The sequence below is a fragment of the Triticum urartu genome, chromosome 6A (genome assembly GCF_056163025.1).
Source record: "Triticum urartu cultivar PI428250 chromosome 6A, HENAU_Tu73, whole genome shotgun sequence".
NCBI classification, from domain to species: domain Eukaryota; kingdom Viridiplantae; phylum Streptophyta; class Magnoliopsida; order Poales; family Poaceae; genus Triticum; species Triticum urartu.
Window position 1 is genome coordinate 428,691,953 of NC_141878.1, and position 19,553 is coordinate 428,711,505.

The 19,553-nt window shown below is 44.8% G+C and overlaps 1 protein-coding gene across 1 annotated transcript in view; it reads left to right on the forward strand.

Moving 5' to 3' along the window:
* The window catches only part of LOC147965538 (uncharacterized), a 37,299-nt gene extending 18,543 nt beyond the window's left edge, over positions 1 to 18,756 (forward strand). Inside the window, exons 3-4 of the mRNA XM_087530500.1 lie at positions 17,931 to 18,191; positions 18,360 to 18,756. Coding sequence (XP_087386626.1) covers positions 17,931 to 18,191; positions 18,360 to 18,756 — 658 coding nt within the window. The remainder of the gene's footprint in view (positions 1 to 17,930; positions 18,192 to 18,359) is intronic.
* Positions 18,757 to 19,553: the final 797 nt, after the last annotated feature.

A 19,553-nucleotide genomic window follows, 5' to 3' on the forward strand; every position in this document is an offset into this window, starting at 1 on the left:
GATGCTCTCTTTATGTTTCAATTCTTATCTTTTATGTGAGCATCATTGACATCATCATGCCTAGCTAGGGACGTCAAACGATAGCGCTTGTTGGGAGGCAACCCAACTTTATTTTTGTTCCTTACTTTTTGTTACTGTTTAGTAATAAATAATTCATCTAGCCTCTTTTTAGATGTGGTTTTATGCTTTTAATTAGTGTTTGTGCCAAGTAGAACCTTTGGGAAGACTTGGGGAAAGTCTTGTTGATCTTGCTGTAAAAAACAGAAACTTTAGCGCTCACGAGAATTGCTGCCATTTTTATTTGGAGAGTGATATTTAGTTAATTCTTTTTTCACATGATTAATAGACAAATTCATCAGGTCCAGAAATTTATTTGAGAATTTTATGAGTTCCATAAGTATACGTTTGATCCAGATTACTACAGACTGTTCTGTTTTTGACAGATTCTGTTTTTCATGTGTTGTTTACTTATTTTGATGAATCTATGGCTAGTAAAATAGTTTATAAACCATAGAGAAGTTGGAATACAGTAGGTTTAACACCAATATAAATAAGGAATGAGTTCATTACAGTACCTTGAAGTGGTCTTTTGTTTTCTTATACTAACGGAGCTTACGAGTTTTCTGTTGTGAAGTTTTCAAGTTTTGGGTAAGGATTCGATGGACTATGGAATAAGGAGTGGCAAGAGCCTAAGCTTGGGGATTCCCAAGGCACCCCAAGTTAATATTCAAGGATATCCAAGAGCCTAAGCTTGGGGATGCCCCGGAAGGCATCCCCTCTTTCGTCTTCGTTCATCGGTAACTTTACTTGGAGCTATATTTTTATTCACCACATGATATGTGTTTTGCTTGGAGCGTCAATTTATTTTGTTAAGATTTGCTTGCTGTTATTTAGAACAATGTTTTTCATCTTTTATTTCAATAAAAGTGGCATTGATAGCCTTTACTATGCCTATGTTACAAGTATACATGTTGCTGTTTTAAAACAGAAAGTTTACCGCTGTTGCAATAATTCCCTAGAAAATTCAGAATGTGATAAAATGTTGAAACCTTTTGCATATTAAGCTCTGATAAATTTACTACAGTGGGAATTTTATTTCATAATTTTTGTAGCTAGGGAAGTATGGATGTTGCAGCATTCTTTACAGACTATCCTGTTTAGGCAGATTGCTGTTATGTTTGCATTGTTTGCATATGGTTGCTTCTTTAATAATTCTATTTGAGGATAGGACTATTAAATATGCAGAGGCATTTAGTATGAAATGTTGAATAATAATTTTAGTGATTTGCTACAGCAGAGTATGATAAGGTTTTTGCAATGGTTTATACTAACCTATCTCACGAGTCCTTGTTGAGTTTTGTGTGGATGAAGCTTTTGAGATTTAGGGAGACCGTGTTATGAGAGGAATTAAGGAGACACAAAAGCTCAAGATTGGGGATTCCCAAGGGACCCCAAGATAATATTTCAAGAAGTATCAAGCATCTAAGCTTGGGTATGCCCCGGTTGGCATCCCACCTTTCTTCTTCAACAACTATCGGTTAGTATCGGTTGATCCTAAGTTTTTGCTTCTTCACATGATGTTTGCTATTCTTAGATGTCATTTTATTTTGCTTTGCTTGCTGTTTGAATAGAGTACCAAGATCTGAAATTATTAAATGTTAGAGAGTCTTCACATAGTTGCATAATTATTCAACTACTCATTGATCTTCACTTATATCTTTCGGAGTAGTTTGTCATTTGCTCTAGTGCTTCACTTATATCTTTTAGAGCACGGTGGTGGTTTTATTTTATATAAATAGATGAACTCTCATGCTTCAGTTAGATTATTTTGAGAGTCTTAAATAGCATGGTAATGCTTAAAATCCTAATATGCTAGGTATTCAAGAATAATAAAATTCTCTTATGAGTGTGTTGAATACTATGAGAAGTTTGATACTTGATAATTGTTTTGAGATATGGAGATGGTGATATTAGAGTCATGCTAGTTGAGTAGTTGTGAATTTGAGAAATAATTGTGTTGAAGTTTGTGATTCCCGTAGCATGCACGTATGGTGAACCGTTATGTGATGAAGTCGGAGCATGATTTATTTATTGATTGTCCTCCTTATGAGTGGTGGTCGGGGACGAGCGATGGTCTTTTCCTACCAATCTATCCCCCTAGGAGCATGCGCGTAGTACTTTTTTTCGATAACTAATAGATTTTTGCAATAAGTATGTGAGTTCTTTATGACTAATGTTGAGTCCATGGATTATACGCACTCTCACCCTTCCACCATTGCTAGCCTCTCTAGTACCGCGCAACTTTCGCCGGTACCATACACCCACCATATACCTTCCTCAAAACAGCCACCATACCTACCTATTATGGCATTTCCATAGCCATTCCGAGATATATTGCCATGCAACTTTCCACCATTCCGTTTATTATGACACGCTTCATCATTGTCATATTGCCTAGCATGATCATGTAGTTGACATTGTATTTGTGGCAAAGCCACCGTTCATAATTCTTTCATACATGTCACTCATGCATCATTGCACATCCCGGTACACCACCGGAGGCATTCATATAGAGTCATATTTTGTTCTAAGTATCGAGTTGTAATTCTTGAGTTGTAAGAAAAATAAAAGTGTGATGATCATCATTATTAGAGCATTGTCCCAGTGAGGAAAGGATGATGGAGACTATGATTCCCCCACAAGTCGGGATGAGACTCTGGACGAAAAAAGGGGAAAGGCCAAATAAAAAAAAGAAAGGCCAAATAAAAAAAAGAGAAAGGCCAAATAAAAAAGGGACAATGCTACTATCCTTTTTGCACACTTGTGCTTCAAAGTAGCACCATGATCTTTATGATAGAGAGTCTCTTGTTTTGTCACTTTCATATACTAGTGAGAATTTTTCATTATAGAACTTGGCTTGTATATTCCAATGATGGGCTTCCTCAAAATGCCCTAGGTCTTCGTGAGCAAGCGAGTTGGATGCACACCCACTTAGTTTCTTATGTTGAGCTTTCATACATTTATAGCTCTAGTGCATCCGTTGCATGGCAATCCCTACTCACTCACATTGATATCTATTGATGGGCATCTCCATAGGCCGTTGATACGCCTAGTCGATGTGAGACTATCTTCTCCCTTTTTGTACTCTCCACAACCACCATTCTATTCCACCTATAGTGCTATATCCATGGCTCACGCTCATGTATTGCGTGAAGATTGAAAAGGTTTGAGAACATTAAAAGTATGAAACAATTGCTTGGCTTGTCATCGGGGTTGTGCATGATTTAAATATTTTGTGTGGTGAAGATGGAGCATAGCCAGACTATATGATTTTGTAGGGATAGCTTTCTTTGGCCATGTTATTTTGAGAAGACATGATTGCTTTGTTAGTATGCTTGAAGTATTATTATTTTTATGTCAATATGAACTTTTGTCTTGAATCTTATGGATCTGAATATTCATGCCACAATTAAGAAGAATTACATTGAAATTATGCCAACTAGCATTCCACATAAAAAATTATCTTTTTATCATTTACCTACTAGAGGACGAGCAGGAATTAAGCTTGGGATGCTTGATACGTCTCCAACGTATCTATAATTTTTGATTGCTCCATGCTATATTATCTACTGTTTTGGGCAATATTGGGATTTATTTTCCACTTTTATATTATTTTTGGGACTAACCTATTAACCGGAGGCCCAGCCCAGATTTGCTGTTTTATGCCTATTTTAGTGTTTCGAAGAAAAGGAATATCAAACAGAGTCGAAACGGAACGAAATTAACTGGAGAAGTTATTTTTGGAACGAAAGCCACCGGATAGACTTGGACTCCACGTCAGGAGATACGGGAGGTGCTCACGAGGGTGGGGGGCGCGCCCCCACTAGGGTGCGCCCCCTGCCTAGTGGGGCCCCCGTAGCTCCTCCGACGTACTTCCTGCACCCATATATATCGTCGTACCCTAAAACTTCCAGAATGCACAATAGATCGGGAGTTCCGCCGCCAGAAGCCTCCGTAGCCACCGAAAACCAATCTAGACCCGTCCCGGCACCCTGCCGGAAGGGGGCAATCCTTCCTTGGTGGCCATCTTCATCATCCCGGTGCTCTCCATGACGAGGAGGGAGTAGTTCTCCCTCGGGGCTGAGGGTATGTACCAGTAGCTATGTGTTTGATCTCTCTCTCTCTCTCTCGTGTTCTTGATTTGGTACTATCTTGATGTATCACAAGCATGCTATTATATTTGGATCCTATGATGTTTCTTCCCCCCTCTACTCTCTTGTAATGAATTGAGTTTCCCCTTTGAAGTTATCTTATCGGATTGAGTCTTTAAAGATTTGAGAACACTTGATGTATGTCTTGCCGTGGATATCTGTGGTGACAATGGGATATCACGTGATTCACTTGATGTATGTTTTGGTGATTAACTTGCGGGTTCCGCCCATGAACCTATGCATAGGGATTGGCACACGTTTTCGTCGTGATTCTCCGGTAGAACTTTGGGTCACTCTTTGAGGTCCTTTGTGTTGGTTGAATAGATGAATCTGAGATTGTGTGATGCATATCGTATAATCATACCCACGGATACTTGAGGTGACATTGGAGTATCTAGGTGACATTAGGGTTTTGATTGATTTGTGTCTTAATGTGTTATTCTAGTACGAACTCTAGGGCTGTTTGTGACACTTATAGGAATGGCCCAATGGATTGATTGGAAAGAATAACATTGAGGTGGTTTCGTACCCTACCATAATCTCTTCGTTCGTTCTCCGCTATTAGTGACTTTGGAGTGACTCTTTGTTGCATGCTGAGGGATAGTTATGCGATCCAATTATGATATCATTGTTGAGAGGACTTGCACTAGTGAAAGTATGAACCCTAGGCCTTATTTCCACACGTTGCAATACCATTTACGCTCACTTTAATCATTAGTTACCTTGCTGTTTTTATAATTTCAGATTACAAATACTATTATCTACTATCCATATACCACTTGTATCACCATCTCTTCGCCGAACTAGTGCACCTATACAATTTACCATTGTATTGGGTATGTTGGGGACACAAGAGACTCTTTGTTATTTGGTTTCAGGGTTGCTTGAGAGAGACCATGTTCATCCTACGCCTCCTACGAATTGATATACCTTAGGTCATCTACTTGAGGGAAATTTGCTGCTGTCCTACAAACCTCTGCACTTGGAGGCCCAACAACGTCTACAAGAAGAAGGTTGTGTAGTAGACATCAACCCCAAGTAAATATTCAAGGAGAGTCAAGCGTCTAAGCTCGGGGATGCCCCGGAAGGCATCCCCTCTTTCTTCAACAAGTATCTGTATGTTTTAGGATTCGTTTCGTTCATGCGATATGCGCAATCTTGGAGCGTATTTTGCATTTAGTTTTCATTTTTATTTTATGCACCATGCTGGTATGAGATAGTCCTTGGTTGATTTATATAAATCTCTATGCACTTCAGTTATATCTTTTGAGTATGGCTTTATAGAATGCTTCATGTGCTTCACTTATATCATTTGAAGCTTGGATTGCCTGTTTCTCTTTACATAGAAAACCGCCATTTGTAGAATGCTCTTTTGCTTCACTTATATTTGTTAGAGCGTGGGCATATATTTTGTAGAAAGAATTAAACTCTCTTGCTTCACTTATATCTATTTAGAGAGATGACAGGAATTGGTCATTCACATGGTTAGTCATAAAATCCTACATAAAACTTGTAGATCACTGAATATGATATGTTTGATTCCTTGCAATAGTTTTGTGATATAAAGATGGTGATATTAGAGTCATGCTAGTGGGTAGTTGTGGATTAATAGAAATACTTGTGTTGAGGGTTGTGATTCCCGTAGCATGCACGTATGATGAACCGTTATGTGATGAAGTCGGAGCATGATTTATTTATTGATTGTATTCCTTATGAGTAGCGGTCGGGGACGAGCGATGGTCTTTTCCTACCAATCTATCCCACTAGGAGCATGCGCGTAGTACTTTGTTTCGATAGCTAATAGATTTTTGCAATAAGTATGTGAGTTCTTTATGACTAATGTTGAGTCCATGGATTATACGCACTCTCACCCTTCCACCATTGCTAGCCTCTCTAGTATCGCGCAACTTTCGCCGGTACCTTAAACCCACCATATACCTTCCTCAAAACAGCCACCATACCTACCTATTATGGCATTTCCATAGCCATTCCGAGATATATTGCCATGCAACTTCCATCATTATCATATACATGACGTGAGCATTCATTGTGATATTGCTTTGCATGATAGTAAGATAGCTAGCATGATGTTTTCATGGCTTGTCAGTTTTTTGATGTCATGGCTACGCTAGATCATTGCACATACCGGTACACCGCCGGAGGCATTCATATAGAGTCATATCTTTGTTCTAGTATCGAGTTGTAATATTGAGTTGTAAGTAAATAAAAGTGTGATGATCATCATTATTAGAGCATTTCCCCAGTGAGGAAAGGATGATGGAGACTATGATTCCCCCACAAGTCGGGATGAGACTCCGGACTTTAAAAATAAATAAAAGAGGCCAAAGAAGCCCAAATAAAAAAAAGAGGCCAAAGAAGCCCACCAAAGAAACAAAAGAACAAAAAATGAGAGAAAAAGAGAGAAGGGGCAATGTTACTATCCTTTTACCACACTTGTGTTTCAGAGTAGCACCATGTTCTTCATATAGAGAGACTCTTGAGCTATCACTTTCATATACTAGTGGGAATTTTCATTATAGAACTTGGCTTGTATATTCCGATGATGGGCTTCCTCAAACGCCCGAGGTCTTCATGAGCAAGCAAGTTGGATGCACACCCACTTATTTCAGTCTGAGCTTTCATACACTTATAGCTCTTAGTGCATCCGTTGCATGGCAATCCCTACTCACTCACATTGATATCTATTGATTGGCATCTCCATAGCCCGTTGATATGCCTAGTTGATGTGAGACTATCTTCTCCTTTTTGTCTTCTCCACAACCACCATTCTATTCCACCTATAGTGCTACGTCCATGGCTCATGCTCATGTATTGCGTGAAAGTTGAAAAAGTTTGAGAACATCAAAAGTATGAAACAATTGCTTGGATTTTCATCGGGGTTGTGCATGATGTGAATATTTTGTGTGGTGAAGATGGAGCATAGCCAGACTATATGATTTTGTAGGGATAACTTTCTTTGGCCATGTTATTTTGAAAAGACATGATTGCTTTATTAGTAGGCTTGAAGTATTATTGTTTTTATGTCAAATGATAGACTATTGCTTTGAATCACTCGTGTCTTAATATTCATGCCATGATTAGATACATGATCAAGATTATGCTAGGTAGCATTCCACATCAAAAAATATCTTTATTTATCATTTACCTACTCGAGGACGAGCAGGAATTAAGCTTGGGGATGCTGATACGTCTCCGTTGTATCTATAATTTTTGATTGTTCCATGCCAATATTCTACAACTTTTATATACTTTTGGCAACTTTTTATACTATTTTTGGGACTAACATATCGATCCAGTGCCCAGTGCCAGTTCCTGTTTGTTGCATGCTTTTTGTTTCACAGAATATCCATATCAAACAGAGTCCAAACGGGATAAAAAATGACGGAGATTTTTTTGGAATATATATGATTTTTGGGAAGAAAAGTCCACGCGAGACGGTGCCCGAGGGCGGCACGAGGCAGGGGGGCGCGCCCCACCCCTGGGCGCCCCCCTGACCCTCGTGGCCACCCCATAAGGTGGTTGGTGCCCTTCTTTCGCCGCAAGAAAGCTAATATACGGATAGAGATCTTGCTAAAATTTCAGCCCAATCGGAGTTACGGATCTCCGGGAATATAAGAAACGGTGAAAGGGCAGAATCTGAGAACGCAGAAACAGAGAGAGACAGATCCAATCTCGGAGGGGCTCTCGCCCCTCCCACGCCATGGAGGCCAAGGACCAGAGGGGAAACCCTTCTCCCATCTAGGGAGGAGGTCAAGGAAGAAGAAGACGAAGGGCCCCCCTCTTCCCTTCTCTTCTGGTGGCGCCGAAACGCTGCCGTGGCCATGATCATCACCGCAATCTTCACCAACAACTTCACCGCCATCATCACCAACTCTTCCCCCCTCTATGCAGTGGTGTAACCTCTCTCTTACCCGCTGTAATCTCTACTTAAACATGGTGCTCAATGCTATATATTAATTCCCAATGATGTATGGCTATCCTATGATGTTTGAGTAGATCCATTTTGTCCTATGGGCTATTTGATGATCAAGATTGGTTTGAGTTGCATGTTTTATTATTGGTGTTGTCCTATGGTGCTATCCATGTCGCGCAAGTGTGAGGGATCCCCGCTGTAGGGTGTTGCAATACGTTCATGATTCGCTTATAGTGGGTTGCGTGAGTGACTGAAACACAAACCCGAGTAAGGGGGTTGTTGTGTATGGGATAAAGAGGACTTGATGCTTTAATGCTATGGTTGGGTTTTACCTTAATGATCTTTAGTAGTTGCGGATGCTTGCTAGAGTTCCAATCATAAGTGCATATGATCCAAGTAGAGAAAGTATGTTAGCTTATGCCTCTCCCTCAAATAAAATTGCAATAATGATTACCGGTCTAGTTATCGATTGCCTAGGGACAAATAACTTTCTCGTAACAAAAAGCTCTTTACTAAAACTAACTTAGTTGTGTCTTTATCTAAACAGCCCCCACTTTTTATTTACATACTCTTTATTATCTTGCAAACCTATCCAAAAACACCTACAAAATACTTCTAGTTTCATACTTGTTCTAGGTAAAGCGAACATCAAGCGTGCGTAGAGTTGTATCGGTGGTCGATAGAACTTGAGGGAATATTTGTTCTACCTTTAGCTCCTCGTTGGGTTCGACACTCTTACTTATCGAAAACTGTTGCGATCCCCTATACTTGTGGGTTATCAAAGACCCATTCGTTAGCTTAGCATAATGATCGTTAGTTTTATTGCTATTGCTTTCTTCATGACTTATACATGTTCCTCTGACTATGAGATTATGCAACTCCCGAATACCGGAGGAACACCTTGTGTGCTATCAAATGTCACAAGTAACTGGCACTACAAAAAATAGACACATCCATGACATTTTGGGCCGAACGGAGTTTTTTCTGTCATACTTATGACACTTCTATGACGATAATTGTGACAAAACCCAATATCATCATAGATGTGGTGGGCTCCTACTTCTATGACAAAAATCATGACAGAAAATGGGCTTTTCGTCCTGGGCGGGCCGGAGACGCAACTGCATGACATTCTTTGGGCCGTCCATGATGGAAAAAACCATGGTAGAAGCGAGGGCGAGGAAAATATCGGGGTATTCCTAGTTACGGTGGGTGGTCGGTGTCGAGCGATGCACGGAGGTTTGCGCATTTCTCTTGTACACGCACGCGCGTGGGTGCGAGGCATTGGGCTCTAACTGAACCCGAGCGAGGCGTTCGCCTACTGAACCCGAGCGATTGCACTGCAGGCTACGCGTTACTAAACCCGAGCGATCGATCGATGGCTGTTAACTGAACCCGATTGAGCAATTCCTTCGCTACTGCTGCTAACTGAAGCCGATCGATGCTGCCTCTGGATGAACAGTGAGCGTTGCTGGGGGGTTTGGATGAATAGTTCCCAGTGGGGGTGGATGAACAGGACCCCGTGGTGTTGCCTCTGGATGAACAGGACCCCGATTGATCAAGCCGGTTGGGGCTGGATGAACAGGACCCCGTGGAGGGCTAGATGAACAGGACCACCCCGTGGAGGGCTGGATGAACAGTAGACAGTGGAGGGCTGGATGAATAGTAGCCCGTGGAGGGGTGGTTGAACAGGAGCCCGTGGAGAGGGCTGGTTGAACAGTAGCCGGTGGAGTAGCGCGCGGTGGAGGCTGGATGAACAGGAGCCCGTGGATGAACAGTAGCAGGTGGAGGCTGGAGGAGGTCGACGGTGGATGAACAGTAGCCCGTGGAGGCTGGAGGGGGGTCGACGGTGGAGATGAATAGTATCCCATGGAGTCCCGTTTTGCGGTACGCCACACCCCTCCGGATGAACAGGACCCCCGTTTCGACCGTAGCGCTCCAACACAAGTCCGTTTCCTCCGTTTTGCGTTACGCCACACCCCTCCCAATGAACAGGACCCTCGTTTCGACTGTAGGAGGTCCGTTTCCTCCGTTTTGCGGTACGCCGCCAGACCCCTCCCGATGAACAGGATCCCGTTTCGACCATGGCCGGTCGAACACAAGGCCGTTTCCTCCGTTCTGCGGTATGCCAGGCCTCGTTTCCATCGGCTGTTCCATCCAATCCCTCCTGATGAACACGACGACGCATTCTGCTCCGACCCAGCCGGTTGGCTCCCCATAAACACGAGGATGCTGCAGTTTCTCCGTTCCGACCCAACCATGCACACGAGCCCTGGCCGTACATATGCGCGAGTAGGCGTTCGAGACCTTGCCGTATGTACGTACGTGGCCGTATTTTCTTTCTTGCACACTGGCCGCTATATGTACGTGTACATGCTACATGCGCGCCTCCACTACGACACGTGCGCGCTCTACATCGACCAGTATGTACGTACACGTTCGCGACCAGAATGACAACGCTACATACACTTCGACCAGGTGGGTCTCGACTATCAGGCACTTCCTTGCGTGCGAAGATATAGCCGGTGGGTCCCAGCAGTCAGGGGGCGAATCGTTTTTTTTGCCTGGACGCACTTCCTTGCGTGCGAAGATGTAGCTGGTGGGTCCCAGTAGTCAGGGGGGAAACATTTTTTTCGTGAAATAAGGTGGCCCGTCCGGTGGGTCCCTGCTATCAGGTGCATGAATAATTATTTTGTGCGTAATAAGGAGGCACTTCCTTGCGGCTGCCGTGGACCCAGCTGTTAGCCTCTCCACATACAGTCCACATCCGATGGAAGCTGTTCCTTGACCACGTTGACCACGCTGCGTCGAGAGCACCAGAGCGGTGGACGATGGCGAGGCCTATGAAGGGGACGACGCGGAGCCGGGGAAGATGCGGCAGTGGATGCCCATGCATAGAGGAGTATGAGGGTTCACTGTTGCGCTGCGTTGCGAGGCTGCCGTCGCCGCAGAATAACAGGGGGTGTGGGTGAGTAGAGGGATGGCCTGGCCAGTGGTGGGAGTGGTAGGGGGCGGTGAGGCCTCCGCTGCATCGCAGCCGGCATGGGAGGCAGGAGCACGAGGCACGATCGACGCTGGTTTGGGTGGCTGGAGCAAGAATATCAGAGGTTGAAGAAGCACTACGGCCATTGGATGGACATCGTACGATCACTGGAGCTAGAATCGTGCATATTGACTAAGTTGACAAAGCCCTCCATCCCCGTCAACTTAGTAGGCCCACAAGTCAGCCTGCCACTATACTGGGTCCTAGCTAGAAGGGGGAGTATTCATTTTTTTGTGCGTAATAAGGAGGCACTTTCTTGCGTGCGAAGATATAGCTGGTGGGTCCGAGCCGTCAGCGAAGGTAACGTTTTTTTTGCGAAATACAGAGGCCCTTTCGGTGGGTCCCAAATGTCAGGTGGAGGAATCATTATTTTGCGCGTAATAAGGAGGCATTTCCTTGCGTGCGGCCGTGGACCCAACTATCGGCCTCTCCACATACAGTCCACTTCAGATGCATGTCGGTCGTTGACCACGTTGACCAGGCCGCGCTGAGAGCACCAGGGCGGTAGACGACGACGAGGCCTAGGAAGGGAACGACAAGGAGCCAGGAAAGACTCTGCATTTGTTTCCCACGCGGAGGGGAGTACGACTGTACGAGGGTTTACTAGTTCGTCTGCCGTCGCCGGAGAATAACAGCAGGTGTGGGTGAGTAGAGGGATGGCTAGGCCAGCAATGGGAGTATGGTGGGGCGGTGAGGCCTACGCGGCAGCACAGCCGACCACAGGGAGGAGGGAGCAGGCAGTCCCGCCGGCGCTTGTTTGAGCGGCTGGAGCAGGAAGAGCAGAGATTGAAGAAGCACGACGACCGTTGGATGGACATCCAACAGTCACTGCTTGTGTGTCAACCTTTTTTAGGAAAGCCTCAAATCTGTGGAAACAGCATACAACCCATCTGCCATTATTTCTAATAATTTACAGCCCATTTGCTAATTCTTAAGGTTTTTTGGAGCCCATATTCTTTTTGTTAGCATTACATCCCATATTGTGGCCACGGTTAAAAAATTATACAAAATTTTGCATATTTCGGTGCGGTCCGAACTATTTTTAATCCTGAAATGTTGAGTCACATTCAAACTGATTTTAAAAATAAATGTATATCAATATAAAATCCAACAAATTGTCCACGCATAAAAATCAATGCAATTTAAGATCTCGAAATAAAAAAAAGAAATTTGAAACTAATTGCCGGTTTGATGTGTTTTAAAAATGTACATCCCATTTCTCATTACTGATAGACCATTTTCTCGACCAGACGAATAAAGCTCTCCTCGTCTTGAAAGATTTGCAGCCCAACAGGCCTGACAAAGCGACTTACTTGGCAAATCACAAAAAAACTGGGTTGTGGCCGTGGACCCAGCTGCCAGCCTCTCCACGTACAGTACTCCTCCGATGGAAGTCGGTTGTTGACCACATTGACCACGCCACGCAGAGAGCACCAAGGCGGTGGACGACGAGGAGGCCTAGGAAGGGGACGACGAGGAGCCAGGGAAGACACGACAGTGGATGGCCACACAGAGAGGAGTACGAGGGTTCACTGGTTCGGCTGCGGTGTGAGGCTGCCGTCACTGCAGAATAACAGGGGGTGTGGGTGAGTGGAGGGATGGCCTGGCCAGCGGTGGGAGTAGTATGGGGGCGGTGAGGCCTTCGCGGCAGCACGGCCGGCCACGGGAGGTAGTAGCAGGCGACACGACCGGCACTGCTTTGGGCGGCTGGAGAAAGAAGACCAGAGGTTGAAGAAGCACTATGGCCGTTGGATGGACATCGTACGGTCACTGGAGCTAGAATCGTTCATATTGACTAAGTTTACAAAGCCCTCCGTCCCCGTCAACTTAGTAGGCCCATAAGTCAGCCACCCACTATGGTGGGTCCCAACTAGCAGGGGTATTCATTTTTTGTGCGTAATAAGGAGACACTTCCTTGCGTGCGAAGATATAGCTGGTGGGTCCGACCTGTCAGCGGGGGGGGGGGGGCTTTTTTTCGCGAAATACAGAAGCCCTTCCCGTGGGCCCAAGCTATCAGGTGGAGGAATCATTATTTTGCGCGTAATAAGGAGGCATTTCCTTGCGTGCGGCCGTGGACCCAGCTGTCAGCCTCTCCACGTACAGTCCACTTCCGATGGATGTCGTTCATTGACCACGTTGACTAGGCCGCGCTGAGAGCACCAGGGCGGTGGACGACGGCGAGGCCTAGGAAGGGAACGACACGGAGCCAGGGAAGACTCGGCAGTTGTTTCCCACGCGGAGGAGTACGAGGGTTTACTGGTTCGTCTGCCATCCCCGGAGAATAACAGCAGGTGTGGGTGAGTAGAGGGATGGCTAGGCCAGCGATGGGAGTATGGTGGGGCGGTGAGGCCTGCGCGGCAGCATAGCCGACCGCGGGAGGAGGGAGCAGGCAGTCCCGTCGGCGCTTGTTTGAGCTGCTGGAGCAGGAAGAGCAGAGATTGAAGAAGCACGACAGCCGTTGGATGGACATCCAACAGTCACTGCTCTCGTGTGCATTATTTCTAATAATGTACAACCCATTTGCTAATTCCTAAGAAATTTTTTGGAGCCCATCTTCTTTTTGTTAGCATTACACCCCATATTGTGGCCACGGTTAAAAAGTATACAAAATTTTGCATATTTCGGTGCGGTCAACTGTTTTTAATCCCGAAATATCGATTCACATTCAAACTATTTTGAAAAATAATTTATATAAAATGCAAATAATTGTCGACGCATAAAAATCAATGGAATTTAAAATCTTGTAATGAAGAAAATTGAAACTAATTCCCGGTTTGATGTGTTTTAAAAATGTACAACCCATTTCTGGGCAAACCGAATGAAACTCTCCTTGTATTGAAAGATTTGTAGCTCAGCAGGGCTGATAAAGCAAGTAGGCCTCGTTTGGATATTTCTTAAAAAAAATAGAACTGGGCTAGCCATTTTTAGCAAGAAAAAAACACAACTGGGCTCATGATGTGGTAAACATAAATAAAACCCTGGCTAGACGGGCCACAGCCCCTGCATAGCCCCATTGTTACCATGATCCGTTGCTAAAACTACTATAAATAACAACTGCTTGTTCCTCAAAAAAAAACTGCGCGACCTGCTGGGCCCTGGTGTCAGCCGCTGGTAGTGTAATTCTCTCATTTATTGACTACGTTGACAATGGCGTGAGCCCCAGATGTCCAACCATTAGGAGGGACCATATTTTTGGGCTTGTAATATAGAGGCACTTGCTTGCGTACTGCCATGACGCTGGTGGGTCCCTACTGTCATCCTCTCCACATACAGTCATCTCCTTGTTCCTCTCGGTTGTTGACGACGTTGACAACGCAAGAGGGCGGCGCACCGCGCACGGCGAGGGAACCAAGGCCGCAAGGCGGAGGACGACGGCGAGGCCTCATACGGAATGAACAGGAGCCGTGGAAGATGCACCGGTCCAGTCGCAGGCGGAGGGGAGTACGAGGGTTGACTGGTTCAGGTGCGGGTGCGTGTTAGGGATGAGGTCGCTGGAGAATAATAGGATGTGTGGGGGAATAGAGGGAGGGACTGGCCAACGTTGGAGGATACGTACGGTAGGGCGGCGGAGGTGCAACCAGCCATGGGAGGCGGGAGCAGGCGGAGCTGACGTGGTGGTTTGGTTTGGGTGGCTGGAGGAAGAAGAAGACAAGAGATAGAAGATACACGACAGATGTTGGATGTCAATCCAACGGCTGGTAGGCAGAATCGTTTGTTGACTGGCTAGTAAGTCGACACCACCTTGGATAGGCTATTTCCTCGCGGGTCCCAAATGTCAGAATCCAAATCTGTCACGGTCATGCAGCCTTTCCTATGAAAATTTATAGCCCATTTGATGTGCTAGTTTGAAATAAGTTTGTGGGTGCTGGTGGGGGCTAATCACTTGGCTTCTGTAATGCACAGTGAGCTCAAGCAGCCGGCGAGAGTGATGTTATTTCCCTTGGTTGGGATTTGTTAGTTGTTACAATATTTCACTCTAAATTAAACGACTGGCAAGCCATTTGCCTTGCTTCAAAGAAAATATGACATTCACAGCCGAGTTGAAAAGGGCAAGAACATCTAACTCCAGCTTACAAACTGTACAAAAGCACGAGGGTTAATTGTTCATCAGGTTTACAAAAAAACCAAGGTTGAAAAGGGCAACAACATCTAACTCTGGCACTGTTTTTGGCAGTCACAGTCAAATGGATTGGTCAGGTCCATAGAATGAACATCCTGGGTCGTAAAATTTACTGCATTATGACCACAATATGTTGTAAATAGAAGCCCGACACGTTCAGAAGCTGTTTTGCCCACCTGAAACTCCTTTTTTGCTCTTCCACATACCCATCCGTCAAAACCCTGCTGCTGATAAACTTAAGCCTGATGGACAATAGTAACCTCGCATTCAGCAGGAAGAATGTGACAAATCTAGTGTTTGCACGGTTGGCTACATATTGTTCTAGCATTATTGTCTTCAATCGAATCTCATGAGAAGTGAGAAAATCCCGATGCTTATGAATCCACTGATTGGTTATAACTTTCTTACCCCGTCCTGTTACCTAAATAGACATGAAGATTGAAAATAGTTAAGGTCTAAAAAAAGAGTGTCGAAAGAGCAACAGCTGAACGGTTAATTCTAGTACATTATATGCGGGCTTCCAATGTGCGTGAAATTATCACTTTTATATACAACTTCTCCAGACATGGAAAGCATTGCAGCAAGACAATAATCTTGTTCAGATCAAAACTATTCATTTGGATATATAAGATCTTGACAGAATCCTGCACCATTGATAGGCCATCCATGGAGAAACTCTTCATTGAGCATAGACCATAATATTAGTTCAAAATGTGTACTCCAAGATGACATAACTTATGCACGGAAATTTAAAATGCAGGTTATGGTTACAAGTGAAGTGTAGATGATAATATAAAGTACCTGAAGAACTGTGGAGCCAAACACCATATTGAAATGAGCACAGAGATCATGTATTACACCCAAGGTCTCAAGTTTAGGCGCAGAGAGGACGATTATTTGCAACTGTGAATAACTAGACTCAAGGATCAACCTTTGAAGTGAAGGGGCATCTTGGATGATGAGCTGCCTTCCGTCAAAAGAAATTCCAATTCTTACAAGGTTAGGCGACTATTTGGAGACAACCGATTCTAACTGTGAAAACAAGCACCAAGCACTCCAGGGCAGGGCAACTGGAGTGGATGATGCTGTGCAATGAGGCCTACGATATACGAACCCGCACAAGTGAAAGTTTCTTGAGAAATGGGATTCGAAGGTTTAGTACCAGATTGTCTAGTAGGTCGCACAACGCAAAGGTGGCGGTGTGGAGAGAGGAGGAAAACCGTGAGATGGACATCGGTGCTGAGGGCACAGGTAGATGGCGTTCGGTATCTGGTAGGTGATTTCCAGGGGAATAGTAGAACCCAAGCAGCTGTAGTTCTGTGAATTCAAGGGATTTCAGCCAGGCGTCCACCGTGCAGGGCATGGTATGCTTGCTCAGGTAGCATGACGGGATGTAGAGGCTTTGAACGGAGCCCTGGTGGGAGGAGATGATGGCTCTGGGGATTTCAAAATCATTGAAGAGAGATAGTTGACGACAAACAAGATTAAGGGGCACGACGCGCCATAGAGGGCGCCACCGAATTGAGAGGACTTGGGTGTGGCAGCAATCCTTGGTGGGGAGAAGCGAGATGATCTCCCCAAAGACGGCGTCCGGGAGATCGCTGATGCGTTCCACCCAAGATTCTACGGGTTCCTGGGATCCGGTGGTGGCGGGGTCGCCGCTTCTCCCCGCGCTGCCGGGTGTGGGATCTACAACAGGCGTCGCCGCTGGCGGGAGCCTCATCTTCTTGGCGCTGGGGTCAGGCGACTCCATTTTCCTCGAGGGCGTCGCGTCACGCTCACGAATTTGAGCAGAGTAATGAATGACGATCCTAGTTGTAGTGCGAGTGAAGAAGAAGGGGAGCTAGGGTTTTTCTGTAGTAGTGAGGAAGAAGGGGAGCTGGGGTTTTCTCTAGGAGTGAGGTGAGGAATTTGGGGGTACGAGTGGAGCAAGCTGACGTGAGGTGGGTGGGAGTGAGGAGGAAGAACACCCAGGTTTTTTTGGGGGGCAGTGTGCTGGGTGTGGGTAGCGCCTCTCATTTAGTAAATATATGGACTTTTGAATTGATTTTACTATTTACTAGGGTGGATGGGCTGTTTAGTCTTGGGCCCAGAGAAACAATTACTACTAGTACAGTGGAGACACTCTACAGCTACCCAGAAAAATAATTACTACTAGTACAGTGGATACAATACCACTTCTGGCTCCTCCTAGGTCATCGAAATGTCTCCCTCTACTGAATGCTGTTATACTTTTGTTCACCGACATGCAGGCCATGCAGCGCGCGGGCCCAAATACCATCCACCAAATTAGAAGGCAGTATGCAGGCGGAGAGTCACCCCGATCGTAGCGCGACAGTAACGAGCCGTCGTATCACAAAACCCCACATCCCCACAGTCTAAGTTTGATAGACGAAGCAACCATCATTTCACTCTTCGCTGAATCCCCTTCTCCCTCACCGTCTTCAAGAAAGGCAACACTCGCATCTGCCACTGTTCTTCTCTCCCAACGAAGGGAAGGTAAGCGGATCCGTGATGTTGGTATATTTTCGTTCAGAGAAAAAAAAATAACTTTTGCAAAGCAGTAATCGATCCTCACTCTTTTTTTATTTCATTGTTATTGCGATTGTGTTTTCCTTTCAGTGGTCTCCTAGTATTAGTCGGTTTCATGATGGACCAAGGAGAACCAGGCAAAGATCTGCCGATATTGGAGCAGACGCGGGAGGCTGATCCCCACGAGACAGAGAGATCCAAGAAGATGGAAGTAGCCACCGAGCCAGCCCCAGATACGCTCACGGCCACTACTGAGATGGTTAACGCCCTATTTGAGGTTACAGCCCCCGTGGCACTGCAGGAGCAGTTTTCCCCCTTCGAGGATGTGTCCCCCCCGCTGAGCTGCCCAAGGTGATTTTCTTCTTTGCCGATCTCGATTGTGGTTTTTCATCTAAGTATGTGGTGATGAATAATGCAAAATTTTATTAGCTTCGATGCCATGCTATACATAGTGGTTTAAATAACTTGTGTTTCTTATACTGGAAAGTAATTCAGAATTTGTTTCTGTTTCAATTAGAGCCCTGATGCAGACAAGGATTGTGTGGTTGTACATGTCACTCGCTATGAGGCGGATGACCTGAATATACGCACTGGGAAAATAGAGTTTTTAGGATGTTGGATCCTGGAAGCTATTTGCGCTTATACCAATGAAGAGTTGTATTCCAGCCTCACTGTTGTCAGGCGTGTTGTCCAGGGTGTACTGAAGCACAAGAAGTTCAAAGCTACTCCTTCGTTTGTGAGGCATACTGTTCTTGTCAAGCTTACGCAGGAAGATGACATGGCATGCCTCCACAAACAAGTTTATGAGTGGCAAGGCCACAAGGTTGTATTCATGAAGGTTCACAGGATTGAGCTGCCGCCGGATGTCCTCGATGATGTTCATGGCAAGGTCTGTCTTGTGTCCAGCCCAAATTAGATCAAGGCATGAAATAGTTGCCCCAACTAGTGTTTAATAGTAGTTTGGATTGTGTCTAATTATCTGAACCTTGCCTGTTATCGAGCCATCTAGGGCTAGTACTCTATTTGAATCCGTCTATGGGAACTGCTACTACTTTTGTGTGCCCATGAATCATGTGATAAACATCGTAATTGTTGCCGAAATAGATGCGTCCTCATTAGTTTTTTCATGAATATGGCATGTTAAGACATAAGTTGTCACGGTTTATCATACGAGTAGTGCATGTTTTGATGAAATAGAGTACTCGTTCGAGAACTGTGCGCCGACGTATACATAAGTACTTGTAAACACTGTTGGTGCTACCCCACTTGTAAGCAGTTGTGCAAAACACGGCACATTGGCTCAGCTCGCTTCAACACTAGGCTATCGACCAGCTAACAATCAACAATCTGCTGTCTGACATATAAGCAACTATGTATCTTGTTACAGTGGTTCATGCAGTTAACTGAGGCCATCATGTAAATTCCAAACGTTCACACGCTAGTCCAGCGTTCATGTGGAACACTCACATTAAACTCGGCTTCATAAAAAATTTGAAAAGCATAAGTTAAGAAATTTTATACATCTCAATGATTCATAGAACATAACAAACATATACTAGTTCACAGCAAAAGACAAAGTTTTGAGAAGGTTTAAAAATCATGAAAAAACAAGCAAGGCTTCTCTGAGCAAAGGGCCTCCCGGCAGGCTTAAATTTCCTGGAGTTCACTCTGGTTTTTTCTTGTTGCCACCATCTAGGGTTAGGTTCTCTCATT